This window comes from Passer domesticus, chromosome 21, assembly GCF_036417665.1.
Source record: "Passer domesticus isolate bPasDom1 chromosome 21, bPasDom1.hap1, whole genome shotgun sequence".
Taxonomy (NCBI): domain Eukaryota; kingdom Metazoa; phylum Chordata; class Aves; order Passeriformes; family Passeridae; genus Passer; species Passer domesticus.
Window position 1 is genome coordinate 5,261,741 of NC_087494.1, and position 14,357 is coordinate 5,276,097.

Consider the following 14,357-nt stretch of genomic DNA (forward strand, 5'->3'; position numbering starts at 1 on the left):
GCACCCACTCACCAGGGATAAGCCCCCCTGTCTTGCTGTCCCGGCTGTGCTGAAGCACCTCAAAGCTACTGTGGGCTCAGCCGTGTGCTGGAGTCATGCTGGCCTTTGCCAGCGGTGAGGGTGATGGTGCCACCGGCTGTACCCCAAGCTGCAGTGGGTGGGCAAATGGGGCAGAGCTGCAAAGCCACTCTGGAACGTCCTGAGGACATGGCACCTTGTCACCACTCCCCAGCTCCCACCTGGCAAGGAACACTGGCAAGGGGTAAGCCAGGTGTGGTGTGCCCCAAGAACCCTGCTCTGGTGAGCCTGGGCTCACAGCCAGCTGCCTCCTCTCACCAGAGCTCACAGGGGTCCCGCTGCACCCATTCTCCCCCCAGCACAATTCCAGCAGCCCTCTGCCACTGGCACCTCTGGGAGTGTTGGGGCGGGGGGCAGTGGGCACAGCCCCCACGGGGCAGTCGAGCAGGGGACCTGTGACAGGCTGTTGAGGCCGCGGAGCAGCACAAGCCAGTCCCAGGTCACCTGTGCCTGGACCTGGCCCAGCCCTGGCAGCATCCCGAGGGAGCAGGGCAGGCGGGTGCACAGGGATGGCGCTCCCGTGCCCTCATGGAAAGCTCCTTTCTGGCAGAGGCTTGGCAGCCACGCCGTGCTAAGGAGGGCACGGCACGACCGCGGCCCCGCAGCGCCCAACTCCAGCATGCAGCAGCCATCCAGCTTTTGTCTTTACTCACAATACACCCGTGCTCTCGGTGCATCTCCTGGCATGACCAGCAGCGTGCCCCAATGCAGCTAAAACATCCCCCCAAGTACTCCCTACAAAACTAGAGCTTTCTGTTCAGTTTTGTTTAAATCTGCAGCATTAAAAAAAATTAATAATAATGGAAAAGGGTGGGGGGTGTGGAGAAAGGAGGTGTCCAGCTGGGGTGTGGTGGGTGGCCCGGTGGCACAGTGGGATGCCTGAGCCTCAGCCAGGTCCTTAGCTGATCTTGGTGCCTCGAGAGGCAAAGGAGCTCTCCTGGAGCGCTTCCCCCCAGCCGTGGGGCCCTGCCAGCACCCTGACTCGCTCCCCTGACACCACCCGTGCTGGGTCAGTGTGGGGAGGAGGCAGCCTGGCATCCCTGCCCGGGGCCAGCTGTGGTCCTGCTGAGCACCCGCTGTCCCCCCTCGCCGCGGGGCCGAGCCGGGGCAGGAGCGGCGGCTGGGGAGCTCGGAGGGGAGCGTTCATCAAATGGGCTGCCAGGTCTTGTCAATGGTCTGAATGTGCTCCTTGGCTTTCATGCGGAGCGAGGCGATGCTGGAGCTCCTCTGGTCCACCTCCTCCAGCGGGTACTTGTCCACAAAGGGGGTGCCGCACTGGTAGGGCGCGGGGGCCATGGGCTGCATGCCCTGCGCCATCGGCGGGGGCGTGTTGAGGAAGGAGTGCCCAGCATAGGGGGGCTGCAGGGCCTGGGGGGCTCCCATGAAGCCGGGGATGCTGTGCACCGTGGTGGCACTGGAGATGGGGGATGTCAGCCATGGGTCCAGTGGGAGGGAGTTGCTCATGGGCCCCACGTTGGGGGTCATGGGGGGCCGGTTGAAGGAGAGCACAGGGGTGTCGTGGAGCTTCATGGAACTGGCCTCCATCTTCTCCTGCCTTCTCCACTTGGCTCGTCGGTTCTGGAACCAGACCTGCGAGGTGAGAGCCGAGGTGAGCTCACTGTGCCCAGGTGGGCCCTTGCAGAGTGTCCCTCATGCTATGTCCCATGCAGGGTATCCCAGGCAGGGTGCCCCATGCCTCTGCCCCAGGTGGGGTGCCCCGTTCAGTATCCCACGTGGGGTGCCCCACAGGGAGCGCTCAAGGTGGGGGTGTCCCGTAGGAGGTACCCACAAGGGCTATCCTACAGGACTCCAGCAACCCCAGCACCTCTGCCAGACCTCTCCACCAAGCCCCAGAGACCAAGGACACCTCCAAGGTGGGGAAGTGAGAGGTGTAAGCACACAGCCCCTTTTCCTCCGTGGGAACATGCAAACTCCTTCCTCCCTGGCCCTGCAAACTCCCAGCAGTCCGTGGGACAATGCTATCCGACCTTCCCAGCCCCTTGGTCACAGCTTTTATAAGTTAAACAGCCACAGTTGTGCCAAAACCCAGCAGGAACGACAGGGACTGGCGACCCAAATCCAGTGGGGACGTCTGGCCCCGTGGGAACTGCTCATTAAAGCGCTGGTCCCCATGTCCCCAGAGCAGCACAGGGCACAGGGGTCTGCTGCAGGAAGAAAAGGGGAGGAAAGATGAATGGCTGGGTGGGAAAAGGGAGGGTTCCATGGGCTGCTCACGGCTGTTGTGGACACTGGGCTGCACTGGTGCAAACTGCATGTCCAGAGAAGGGAATGGAGCTGGGGAAAGGGCTGGAGCACAGCCGGATGAGGAGCAGCTGAGGAAGCTGGGAGAGCTCAGCCTGGAGAAAAGGAGGCTCAGGGGGAACCTTCTGGCTCTGCACAGCTCCTGACAGGAGGGGGCAGCCAGGGGGGATCAGGCTGTGCTCCCAGGGAGCAAGGGAGAGCACAGGAGGAAACAGCCTCAAGCTGCCCTAGGGGAGGGTTAGATTGGAGATTGGTGGGAACTTCTTCCCTAGGGCAGTGATGGAGTCCTCATTCCTGGAAGGACTTCTAAGACACGTGGATGTGGCCCTTGGGGACATGGATTGGTGGTGGCCTTGGCAGTGCTGGGGGAGCAGTTGTACCCTATGGACTCAAAGTGCTTTTCCAACCTGAACAATTCTGTGATTCTATGAAACTTGTTGTTGCTCAGAGAGCTCAGCAGAGGTGTCTCTATGGTTTTTGGACCCGCACAAAAAAGTCTGCATTGTCTTGACTGGGGCTGAGGCCTGGGGAATTCAGTTCATTAGTTTGGGGGCTACTGCTTTCATTCACAGTGGGTTGGTTACTTCAGCTCCCTGACCCTTTCTCCCTCCTGATCTCACCCCATCAGTCCAGGCATGGTGGGGAGAAGACTGGGGGAAGACCCAGGCTCTTCCCAGGCCCTGCTGTCCCCCAAAGAGTCTTTTGCTGCAGCCTAAGGAACAAGTCATCCCCAGCCCCACTGCCCTGCTCCAACAGGCTTAAAACCTTCAATTCCATGAGGATCTTGTGCTTTCCCAGCCCAAAAAACCTGGAAGGTGCCACAATCAGCCAAGGTGGCCACTTTCCCATGTGGGCAGCAGGAGGGGTGGGAGCAGCCACCACTAGAGGGGGAAAAGGTTTCTGAGAACCATCTCTGTGCCCCAACGGAGCCTCTGGCCCCTGGGCCCAACTGAGACCTTGTAAGTCAAACTGAGACCCCATGGAGGAACAAGGCTCAGCCATTAAACCCTTTCCCTGGCTTTGCTGGGAGCAGCTGGCTCTGCAGAGATGCCACTCTTGTCTCGAGCTGCGGGGAAACTGAGGCACAGAGGGAGGCACTGGCACTGGAGGTGAGAGCTGAGAGGAGCTCTCCAGTACCTTGGGGTCCCTCTGCCACTGCTCAGGGAGGGATCCGGGGTGCGGGGGCGTTGCCCTCCCTACCTGCACGCGGACCTCGGGCAGGTTGACCTTCATGGCCAGCTCCTCGCGGCTGTACACGTCAGGGTAGTGGGACTTCTCGAAGGCACGCTCCAGCTCGTGCAGCTGGTACGTGGTGAAGGTGGTGCGGTTCCGCCGGTGCTTCTTCTTGGGCTGCTCCTCCTCGGCGGCGGCCGGCGGGGTGCCCTCGCCGTCCCCCGGCTTCCGCAGCTCCCCCAGGTCCCCCTCGCACTTATTCAGGAACATGGTGGCACCTGCAGGGGCACTGCAGAGTTAGAGGGGCCTGGGGGCTTTGGGCCCCCCATGTGTCCCCAGCCCAGGGATGGACGGACAAGCAAACTGAGGGATGGGAAGGTAGGGTGGCCCTAGGAACAGGTTATGCAAAGGCATAATCCTCTCTGCCACAGCAGAGGATCCCAGGCTGTGGCGTCCTGGGGGCTGATCCACAGTCCCAGGGACTGAGCCGGGGTCCTGGGACTGACCCAGAATCCAGGAGATGCCTCGGACTTGGCTCTGCTGTCAGGTGCCACCGGGCCAATGAACCTGCTGGTGCTAAAAGTCAGATTTCTTCTAAAATGGAGGATTTGTGAAAGTGCCATCACTGAGAGCCAACCTGATCTCTCTCTGCCGTGGCCTGGAGGGGACCAAGCCTGGGTTAATTCCCTCCTTCCTCCCCTGCTCCTCTTGTCCAGCCTCTTCCATGGAGAAGGCTGGCCCTGGAACACTGGAGACGCAGTGTCTGTCCCCAGGCTGGGAGGAGTGACCCGGCGCTGTCCCCCAGCTAATAACCGTTTTGGTGACGCTTATAAGCATTTTCAACCCTCGCAACGTTTCATCTTTAAGCTTTTTATCCGGCATCTGAAATCTTCCTGCAGTATTTGCAGGGGATTAAGGGTCTCTTTCCACCATGAGGATGTTGGCAGACATGGAAATGGGGCATAAAACTGTAATCCTGGGGCAAGGGGAAGGCTCTGCATTGCCCAGATCCGCCAGCAAAGACTCACCCAATGCCTCCATGGGAGTGGGAGGGAAAAGGAGAGTGGTTCATGCTGGGAGGGGGTAATGGGGGTCCTAGCAGCGAGCAGGGGCTGGGTGTCAGCTGTTGCCCAGGCTGCACACACAGGGGTGTCTGGGTGGGGTGCTGTGTGTGCAGTGGGTGTGTGCTGTGTGCCCGTACCTGGGCAGGGGCCCAGGGGTGCTCGGGGGTGCTCCCAGTGAGGCACAGGTGTGTGGGGGGAAGGTGTGCTGGGCTGGGCATGCAATGGAGGGTGTGCAGCAGTGCACAGCAGGGATGGGGTGTGTGGGGTGGGGGAGTGCAGGGGGGGGGTGTGCAGGGATGGGGGTGTGCAGGGATGGGGGTGTGCAGCAGTGCACAGCGGGGATGGGGTGTGTGGGAATGGGGGTGTGCAGGGTGGGGTGTGCAGGATGCACACGGGAGCAGTGCCAGGGTGCGGTGCCTGTGTGCCATGCAGGCAGCACACGCTGTGCAGTGTCTGCACTGCTGCACGCAGGGCACAGTGAGTGTGCACAGCACTCATGCATGGCATGCACAGCTCCGTGGGTGTGCAGGGAGCAGAGTGTGTGTGGGCCATGCACAGCCCGTGGCACAGGAGCTGTGGGCACCCAGTGTACCATGTGTGCAGTGTGTGCAGTGTGTGCAGTGCACATGGCACAGGCAGCAGAGGCACGTGCACAGCCTGTGGCACACACCATGCAGTGCAGCACATGCAGTGTGCAGTGCCTGCCCAGCGTGTGCTGTGTCTGTGCAGTGCAGCCAACACGAGCAGCGTGTGCCTGGTGCTGCTGTGGTGTGCTCAGAGCGTGTGCTGTGGGTGTGTGCTGTGGGCAGTGTGTCCAGTGCAATCAGTGCATGCCCAGGGGCTATGTATGCAGCATGTGCAGTGTCTGCAGGGTGTGCAGCGTGTGCAGAGTGTGCAGCATGTGCAGGGTGTGCAGAGTGTGCAGCATGTGCAGGGTGTGCAGTGTGTGCAGTGTCTGCAGGGTGTGCAGGGTGTGCAGCATGTGCAGGGTGTGCAGAGTGTGCAGTGTCTGCAGGGTGTGCAGGGTGTGCAGCATGTGCAGGGTGTGCAGAGTGTGCAGCGTGTGCAGCATGTGCAGCGTGTGCAGGGTGTGCAGAGTGTGCAGTGTCTGCAGGGTGTGCAGTGTGTGCAGCATGTGCAGGGTGTGCAGAGTGTGCAGTGTGTGCAGTGTGCGCAGCGTGTGCAGTGTCTGCAATGTCTGCAGTGTCTGCAGGGTGTGCAGTGTCTGCAATGTCTGCAGTGTGTGCAGCGTGTGTTGCACACCCAGTGGGTGCTGTACTCCCACAGGGGCTGTGCACATGTGGTGCAGTGTGTGCAGGGAGTGCAGCAGGGTGTGGTGCAGGGAGTGCAGCAGGGTGTGTGTGCCTTTGGGAGCTGGAGGCCCCCCCAATACCCAACAGCCCCTGGCGGGGTGTCTGTAGCCCCAGAGGCTCTGGGTCCAGCCCAGCAGTCTCAGGCTGCCTCAGGGGAGCCACAAGTCAGGGCAGGGGTGGTGGGTGCTGCACCCTGGGGTGCCCCAAGGCGGCGGTTGTGGGGGGGTCTGGGGGAAGGTCACTGTGTGAGCATCACAGCTTGTTCTGGGGTTGGGGACACAGGGAGGGGATGGGGTCCCCCACTGACATCCTGCTCTCACTTACCTGCTTCTCATTTGCGCAGCTCCACACCTGCAAGGAGAGGAGAGAAGGGGGCTGAGCACCTGGGGCACCCTCCCGAGGGACCCAGCACCCCATCAGGATCCCCATCTGCCCTGCCCAGCCGTGACCCATGGTCCCATGGAGCAATGGGGGGAGCCAGAGCTGAGGGGCAGCTGGAAGGAGCTGGGGCATTGGGAACGGGTGAGATGGGCACTGGGGGGATGAGTGAGAGAGGCTGGGGGGCTGGGGAAAAGATGGGGCAAGCAGGAGAAGAAGAGGGGCAATGGTGGGGGACAGGGCTGAGGTGCAGAGATGGAGCCCCATGGTTCACCCCCTGACCCCATCAGAAAGCAAAGGAGGCAACAACTTCCCAGGGAGCAGCAAAGCCTGACCTGGGAGCACAGAGGAGCCAAGAGCAGCAGAGCAGCAGTGACAGGCAGCAGGGCAGCACCCCGGACCCTGCGGGATGGGGGCAAGGGCAGGACCCCCGCCCCAATCTGCCCTGGCCTGGCTGGGGGCACAGAACGTCCTGAGTGGGGAAGGGGGGCATTACAGCTCAGGCTGGGGGACATCAGCACCAGCCAACCACCCCATTTTCCCCATCCTCCAGGCACTGGCCTCAGGACTCCCCAGCCTTTGCCACCGGTGTTTTGGGAATCCTGCCTGCAAACAGGCCACGCTGAGCTGGGGGTGGGGAACTGCTAAACTCTGCTCCCAAAGGACACCTTCCTGCAGCCACTGTCATGCAATTTTTGGGTTTAAGCCCAAAATTTTGGGGTTTTAGCAGCAATTTTTGGGTTTAAGCCCTTAAGCTGCAAAACTGTGCTGGGAACCATAAGGACCCAGTACCTCAGGAGAGTTCTTCCCCCCTCTCCTCGATGCTCCAGCCCATGGTTTTCCTGTGGGGGCTGCTAGCTGTGGGGAGGGAATGGCTGCTGGTAAAGACACCCAAAAAAGCAACAGAAATTACATTGAGCCCTGGTCAAAGTGGGTAAAACCCCTCACTTCCTGAGCACTGCCAAGCATCAGTGAGGACAGGTGGCCTCCCCTGTCAGCAGGGGATGTGGCAGAGACAGCCCAGGGCCAGCCCCACCTTCCGCTGGGACCCCATTCTTTGCCTTTGGAAGCCCATCTGGGTGCCCAAATTTGGCTCCCTGGGCTCGAGCTGCCAGGGATGGGTGGTCAGAGCATGGTGGCTCCTGCCCCTGGCTCTGTGTCACTCAGGGCGAGTGACACTGGCCGGCGCCCGCACCCGCTCCTGAGTCCCCAGGGAATGGTGCCAGCCCCGTCCCCAACACCAACCCAGGCACACCCTGGGGACACCCACTCCCTTTCTCAGCACCTTCCCTCGGTGCTTTGTCCCGAATTGGAAAAAAACGGCGTTACCTGCTGGGCCCAACTCGGCTTTTCCAGGAGTATTTAACTTTGCTGGTCCCTCCCGGGAACCAAACAAGCGGCTCAACCTCACCAATCTCGCAGCTTTGGCAGCCAAAGTTGCCTCTAGTCTTCTTATTTGTCACAGAACCGCCGTGCTAAGGCTCGGGAGAATCTTTATTTAGTGTTGCAGATGTCACCAAGGCACCGCAGATTGGAAATGAGTCCAAAGGATTAAGACGAGGTTATTAATTGGAGGCCTTCCCCTTTAAGAATGATTGACAGTTACTTTCTGGACAAGTAATTGCTCTAAATGTCCCCCCAGCACGGGTCCGGGGGGGCAGTGGCGGACAAAGCCCCGAACTGCCTTCCCCACTCGGATTGTCTCCCCACAAAGGCGTCCTGCTGGAGTTTGCCGTGTAATCCCCTCATTACGGGCGAGGAGAAAGAATTAGAAACAGGGGGAGCGGAGAAGAAAGGATGGAGGGGGAGGGGGCAGGATTTCCTTGGACTGCGGAGCCTCTGCCCCAGGGATGGGGTCCGGGGCAGATGCCCCAAGCCTCAGTGGGATGGGGATGCTGCAGTGATGGGTGTTGTCCCCCCTGGATGGGGATGGCGAGCCTGGGGGTGGCCCTGTGACAGCGTGGGTGGCCCTGTGGCTCCCAGTGGTGCTGTCTGCAGAGCCCTGTCCACGTGGGGAGCAGAGCTGGGGACAGCGTGGGGACAGGGATGGGGACCAGGCATGGGATCCAGCTTGAGGACCCAGGTGTGGGCACGGCCTGGGGACCTGCTCTGGGGTCTGGCTGTGGGCCCAGGTGTAGGGACCAGCCACAGAGACCAGCCCCCCTGAGCAGCCCTGGGGACCTGATATGAAGACCAGGCAGGGAACACTCACGGGGACCAGAGCAGGGACCAGGCAGGAGGGCCAAGTGTGGGGAGCAGCCATGGGGCAGTGCCCATGGGACCAGGTGTGGGCATGACTCACGGACATGGGACTGAGCACTGGGCCCGGCATGGGAACACCCTGTGGGGAGCAGCTGTGGGATTCAGCCAAGGGGACAATCCCTGGGGGGTGCCCATGGGCCCTGGCCTAAGGGGGTGTGGGACAAAGGCAGCCAGGCTGAGGGGCAGGGCTACCATTCTTCTCCTCCACACTCCCGCTGCTGCTCTGGGCCCCAAAGAATGATGGAAACATCATGGTGGAGGTCCTGGGCTGTGCTTGGTGCTGCCCACAGCCCCCATCAAGGATTTTGCCCTTTTCTTTCTTTGCTCACTTTTACTTTCTCCCAAAACCATCTTCCTGCCACCTGCAACCGCTGCCACCCCCGGGCCTGTCTAGGCTTCCTCCCACTCCCTTCCCCTCCTCGCCACGCTTCCCCTTTCAGATGGCAAACGTCACTGTGGGGGTTTTGGACCCTGTGCCAGGTGGCTGCTGGCCCCGGGGTGGGTCTGTGCCCTCCCCACCAGAGCTGCTGTTGGTGAGACCCCACACCCCCTCTGTGTCCTGGAGTGGGCCCTGAGGCCACCCCGTTGTCCCCCACGGGGCTGTGAGGCTTCACCTGCCCTGTCTCACGCCTCTTCGGGGACAGTGTGATGTTGTCTTGGGGATGGCACGCCACTACCCCAGGGACAGTGTGCCACCACCCCAGGGGCAGGCTGGCACTGCCCTGGGGACGGCAAGACCACACCCCAGGGATGGCATGACCTGCACAGGGAGGCCATGCAGCCCCTGGGGACCGGGTGACACCCCCGTGCCATGCAGTGCTGCAGGAGTGCAGGGGAGAGCAGGGACCTGCTGCCTGCAGAGGTGCTGGGGACATCCCTGGGCTGGGGGGATGTGTGGGGCAGGGGGGATGTGTGGGGCAGGGGTGATGTGTGGGGCTGGGGTGATGTGGGGCAGGGGGGATGTGTGGGGCAGGGGGGATGTGTGGGGCTGGGGGAATGTGTGGGGCTGGGGTGATATGTGGGGCTGGGATGATGTGTGGGGCAGGGGGGATGTGTGAGTCTGGGGTGATGTGGGGCAGGGGGGATGTGTGGGGCAGGGGGGATGTGTGGGGCTGGGGTGATATGTGGGGCTGGGATGATGTGTGGGGCAGGGGGGATGTGTGAGTCTGGGGTGATGTGGGGCAGGGGGGATGTGTGGGGCAGGGGGGATGTGTGGGGCTGGGGTGATATGTGGGGCTGGGATGATGTGTGGGGCAGGGGGGGTGTGTGAGTCTGGGGCAGTGTGTGGGGCAGGGGGGATGTGGGCAGGGGGATGTGTGAGTCTGGGGCAGTGTGTGGGGCAGGGGTGCAAACCAGACCCCACTTGCCTGATGCCCCTGCTGGCCACCGTGACGAGTGCCGGAGCAGTGTGCCCCACACCGACGGCCCTCGGCAGGGTCCCCAGGGTGCCCCCTGGCCCGGGGTGCGGGAGGGTCCCCGGGGTGCCGGGTTTGGGCCGGGACTGCCCAGCTGCCCGGCCCCGCGCTCTGTGTGCCGTGCCGGCCGCCACAAGGTGTTGCCTCGCCCGGGGGGAGGCAGCGGGCTGATTTGCCAAATGATTATAATTGCCTTTTAGGAGCAGATAGCAAATTGATTTGCTTCCTTGTCCAAGGCCCGTAATCGCTTCATCACTTTAAAATATTAATGCTATACTTCTTTGCTAGTTTCCCAATTACCCTAATTGAAGGCAAATTGGTTAAGAAGGTGCAATGCAGAGTATCAGGGGGTTTAGTTCACTCAAATGACAGTTTTAAACCTCCCTAATCCTATTAGCGCGCAAAGCTGCTAACGCTTAGAGACGCTGCGTCAGCTTACCGGGGCGGTGGGGCCGGAGGCGGGGGTCGGGCCGGGGGGCGGCCGGGGGCCACCGGCCTCACGTGACCAGCTCGGCCGGGGATTTATCACTTTTTTAGTTCATTAAGAGGCCTTTAGCAGGCGGGGAGGCAGCAGGGGTGACCCAAAAGGGTGCTGAGCGGGAGGCAGGTGGCAGCACGGGGAGGGCGGGGGGGCAGGACGATTAGCCAAGGAGACCTGGCGGAGGGTCCTGACCCGAATCCCAGCTGGCGCTGGGAGTCCCCATGCAGCCCCACTGGGAACACTGGGAGAGGGCTGCCCATCAGAGCAGGATGGGACCCTGATGTGGAACGGCGATGGAGGACGGAGGTGGTGGTGGCAGAGCTCGTTGGGGACCTCAGTGCCACCATCCCAGCAGCTGGCACTTGGTGGCGATGTGGGGTGGGATCAGCGTTGTGCTGGGTGCCACGGCTGCTAACAGCCTGTCAGATCCTGGCGAGGGACTGGCGTGGCACAGGCGGTCCCACCCCACAGGTGGGGTTTGTGCCCGAAGGGAGATTTCCTGAGTTCTGAAGAAAAGCTGGTGAACGGGGATGAGAATGATGGTAGGGACAGCAGGGATGATGAAGTCAGCGGGGACAGTGGGGCCGTCAAACATCCCGGTGCCAGGCCCGGCCTGTCTCACGCTCCCTGGGATGCTCCGGCAGCCACCAGCCGCGGCGCTGGTACCGGAGGGGTTCCGGGGGAACCGGGCACCTCGCGCCTCCAGGGTCCCCCCTGTCCGTGCGCTCCGGCTCCTCAGCGCGGCTCAGTGCTCCGGTGGCAGCTCGGGGACAGCTCCGGGACAGCTCGGGGACAGCTCCCAGCCCAGCTGCGCTGGGTCCGGCCGCCCCCTCGAGCCCGGCCAGCGCGGCCGTGGGCAGCCCGGCCGGGGCCGGCCCCGCAGCCTTTCCGGAGCAGATGGCAGCGGCGTGGGGAGGATGGAGGCGGCTCAGCGCGTCCTTCCTTTCATGCACACACAGCGTGATTCCCGGCGGCCCCGGCTCCGGCGGGAGGTGCCGCTGGGGCCAGCGCCGGGCCCTGTACATTTTACACGGGTTCAGCGAGCTTAGTCCTCGGGGACAGGCGACTCAGGAAGATTAGACCTCGCTAAAATAGGCAGGTATTAGTGATCTCAGCAGCCCCCGGCCTTCCGGCGAGGCGGCATTTAAGCCAGCGCTGCTGCCGAGTGCCCAGGAGAGAGTCCCTGGCGGGGCAAGAGGCAGCCGGGCAGCCTGGCCCGGCCAAAGGGATGCCCCTGCTGCCCGCACCGAGGGGATGCTCGACACGGGAGTAAATGCTCCACACCCGCTCCCGGTGCTGTCCCCAAGGGGTAGCCAGGGGGATCCCCGGGTCCCAGTGAGGGCCGCTGCGAAAGAGGGGGACGGACCCAGTGGCCAAGCTGGTTGGTGGCTCAGGGGACATGGGGCAGCCCGGCTCCAGCGCTGTCATCATGTCCCCTCACCAACCAGGACAGGGACTGTGTGGCTGCGGGATGTGGCAGGACGACCAGAATGGTGCCGGCAAATGCTGTAAATGCTGCATTTATTCAGCCAAATGGTGCAGGGTGCCAGGGCTGGTGAGGAGGGTAACGGTGTCAGGGACCTGCCCCATGTGGGGGCTCACACCAGGAGCACCACGACAGGGACCTGACCATAGCGGCTGGAGGGGACCCAGGCATTCTGCACCCCTGCACACTCTGGGAAGGGTTTTGGGGAAGAAAACCCACGCCTAACGTGTATTGGGACCCGCACCCCAAGTGAAGGCACCCAGAGCCGCCGCATCCCGTGGCTCCCGGGGACAGGGGCTGCCTTTGTCGCCTGCAGCGGTGCTACATCAGGGCGCACTTCTCCCTGACCTGCTCCGCGCCGCCCAGAGCGCGGTCCCGCAGCGCCGGCAGCTCCACCTGCCGCAGCCTCGCCAGGAAGGCGAAGGCCCCGGCGCTGCCATCCTCCTCCTCCTCCTCGCTGTGCACCATGGCTGCCAGGTCCTGCGGCAGCTCCACCGCCCCTCCGGCCACGTGCACCTGGGCGTCGTCCCGCTCGTCCTAAACGCGGGTGGGAGAGGGTGTCGGGGGGGGGGCAGACGCGGTGCCTGCCAGGGCGGAGAGGGGGACGCGGACAGAGAACAGCCAGTCCCAGGGGGCTGGGGACACGGCGGGATTCCAGGACTGTCCAGTGCCAGACTCGGACGCCGGATGGACAGTGGGCAGCAGATAGTAAGGCGGAGACAGTGGCCGTCTGCTGCCCTCTTCAGGAATCCCTCCAGCCCAGGGGAGCGCGGCAGCCGCGGGCCTGAGGCTGTCCCGGTCGATGCAGGGTCAAGGGGAAGCCCCCGGGTGTGCAGACAGGCTGGTTCTTACCTGGGCCAGGTGGTACTTGTCCCGCAGGTGCATCCGCACCGTGGCCCGTTCTGCCTTCCTCTGTGCAAACGCCTTGTCCCGCTCGATCCTGCAGCAGGTGCCACACCATCACCCCCCCTCACTGAGCTCCCCAGGACCACCCGACCCTAATCACCCTGCTCCTCCTGCACAGCAGGCCTAGGGCAGGAGGGAGAAGGTCTGAGACCCACAAGAAGGTTAGAGTGGGGATCTGGGAGCAGGAGCCACATCCTGTCCACCCAGCTCTGCACCCAGATTCAGAGGTGGTTGATGAAGGCGCCCATTGCAGGCACTCGCTCTCCTGCAGCCTCTCATCTCCCTGGTGCTGAGCTGCTGGCTTCCCACAGCGCCCAGTCCTAGGGAGGTGGGACCTGAATCCAATCCCATGCTGACCCCCATCCCTTGGCTCCATGGGTGCTGGGCTGGAACCACCCTGGGGCACTGACACCTAGGGGCTCCCCTTGTCACCTGTGGTGCACAAAAGTGCTGTCACAGCCCTGTGCCAGGACCTCCATGGACCTGCTATGCTGTGGGGGAGACACGCTGAAGGGCACCTGCTCTGCACTGTCTCTTGCCCCAGCTGCCTCCCTGTCCCTGTCCTGTGCCACCCTGGGGAAAGCCCACAGCAGGTGGGATCCTGATTCTGGAGTGCTGGGGGACCCTAGTGACCCGCTCAGCCCGGCAAAGCCTTACTTCTCCTCCAGCAGCTGCCGCTGGTACTCCTCAAACTCCTCGCGGGCCATGCTGCTGGGCAGCGCAGCTGCCTTGTCATCCTTGGGGGCCCCCTTGGGGGACTCGTCCTTGCCCCCCTGGAAGCTCTTCAGGGCGGCCGTGAAGAAGGAGGCCATGGTGGGTGGTGGTGGCAGCTCCTGCCCCAAGGTGCCCACCGGGTCCCAGAGCCTGCAAGGTCAGTGGGCCCAGCCCCAGGGGCACCGCGGATCAGGGGCGGATTAAGGCATTAGGAGGGGAGGGCACAGCCAGGGTGGAAGGACCTTCCCTTCGCTGCACCCAAGGGTGCTTGCAGGGGACAGTGGCAGTGCGGGGGGACAGCAGGTGCTGCTCATCACAGTGACAGGGAGGTGGAAGGAGTCATCAAACTGCAGCACACACTGGGTCAGGCTGCACACCCCCCATTACATGGGTCCAAAATTGGGTCAGCACCCATGGGGCTGGGGCAAGCCCTGGGGAGAAAACCATGCCGTGGGCACCCAGAACCTTGCACTCAGGGGGATTGGGGGTGCAGGCAGTCAGCACAGAGGAGACACAAGAGGATTAGCCGAAAAAACCCAGTCGAGGGTCAAAGGACTGGCAGCAGATGAGGCGGTGGCGGTGCACACCCACCCGCGGCAGCCCCGTGCCCCCGCTAATCCCCGCTCCACGATTCTGAGATTGCTGGGCAGCCTGCGGGGCCGGGGCTCCCCAGCCTGGATGCGCCCCGTGCCCGTAATCTATATGAAAGCAATTCCCATACAGGCTCTGATTAAAGCATAATCCCCTGCTGCACAGAGCCCCAGTGGGAGAGGGGCTGGATGGCATGGGGGGTTCCAAGGGCCAGAGCTCCTGGCCCCCCCCAAG

General features: G+C 62.8%; 2 protein-coding genes across 2 annotated transcripts; both read right to left on the minus strand.

Moving 5' to 3' along the window:
- Window positions 1-822: 822 nt before the first annotated feature.
- On the minus strand, window positions 823-9,397 carry RAX2 (retina and anterior neural fold homeobox 2). Its single transcript, XM_064396356.1, has 4 exons — window positions 7,598-9,397; window positions 6,215-6,241; window positions 3,541-3,791; window positions 823-1,668 (listed from the first exon to the last, which is right to left on the minus strand). Exons 3-4 carry the CDS (start codon window positions 3,781-3,783, stop codon window positions 1,225-1,227), a joined length of 687 nt encoding a protein of 228 aa, XP_064252426.1. The 5' UTR covers window positions 3,784-3,791; window positions 6,215-6,241; window positions 7,598-9,397; the 3' UTR covers window positions 823-1,224.
- Window positions 9,398-11,206: 1,809 nt separating this feature from the next.
- On the minus strand, window positions 11,207-14,284 carry LOC135284705 (complexin-3-like). The gene is made up of 3 exons (XM_064396357.1): window positions 13,476-14,284; window positions 12,765-12,852; window positions 11,207-12,449 (listed from the first exon to the last, which is right to left on the minus strand). The coding sequence occupies exons 1-3, from the start codon at window positions 13,628-13,630 to the stop codon at window positions 12,234-12,236; spliced, it is 459 nt and encodes a 152-aa protein (XP_064252427.1). The 5' UTR covers window positions 13,631-14,284; the 3' UTR covers window positions 11,207-12,233.
- Between the last annotated feature and the right edge of the window lie 73 nt (window positions 14,285-14,357).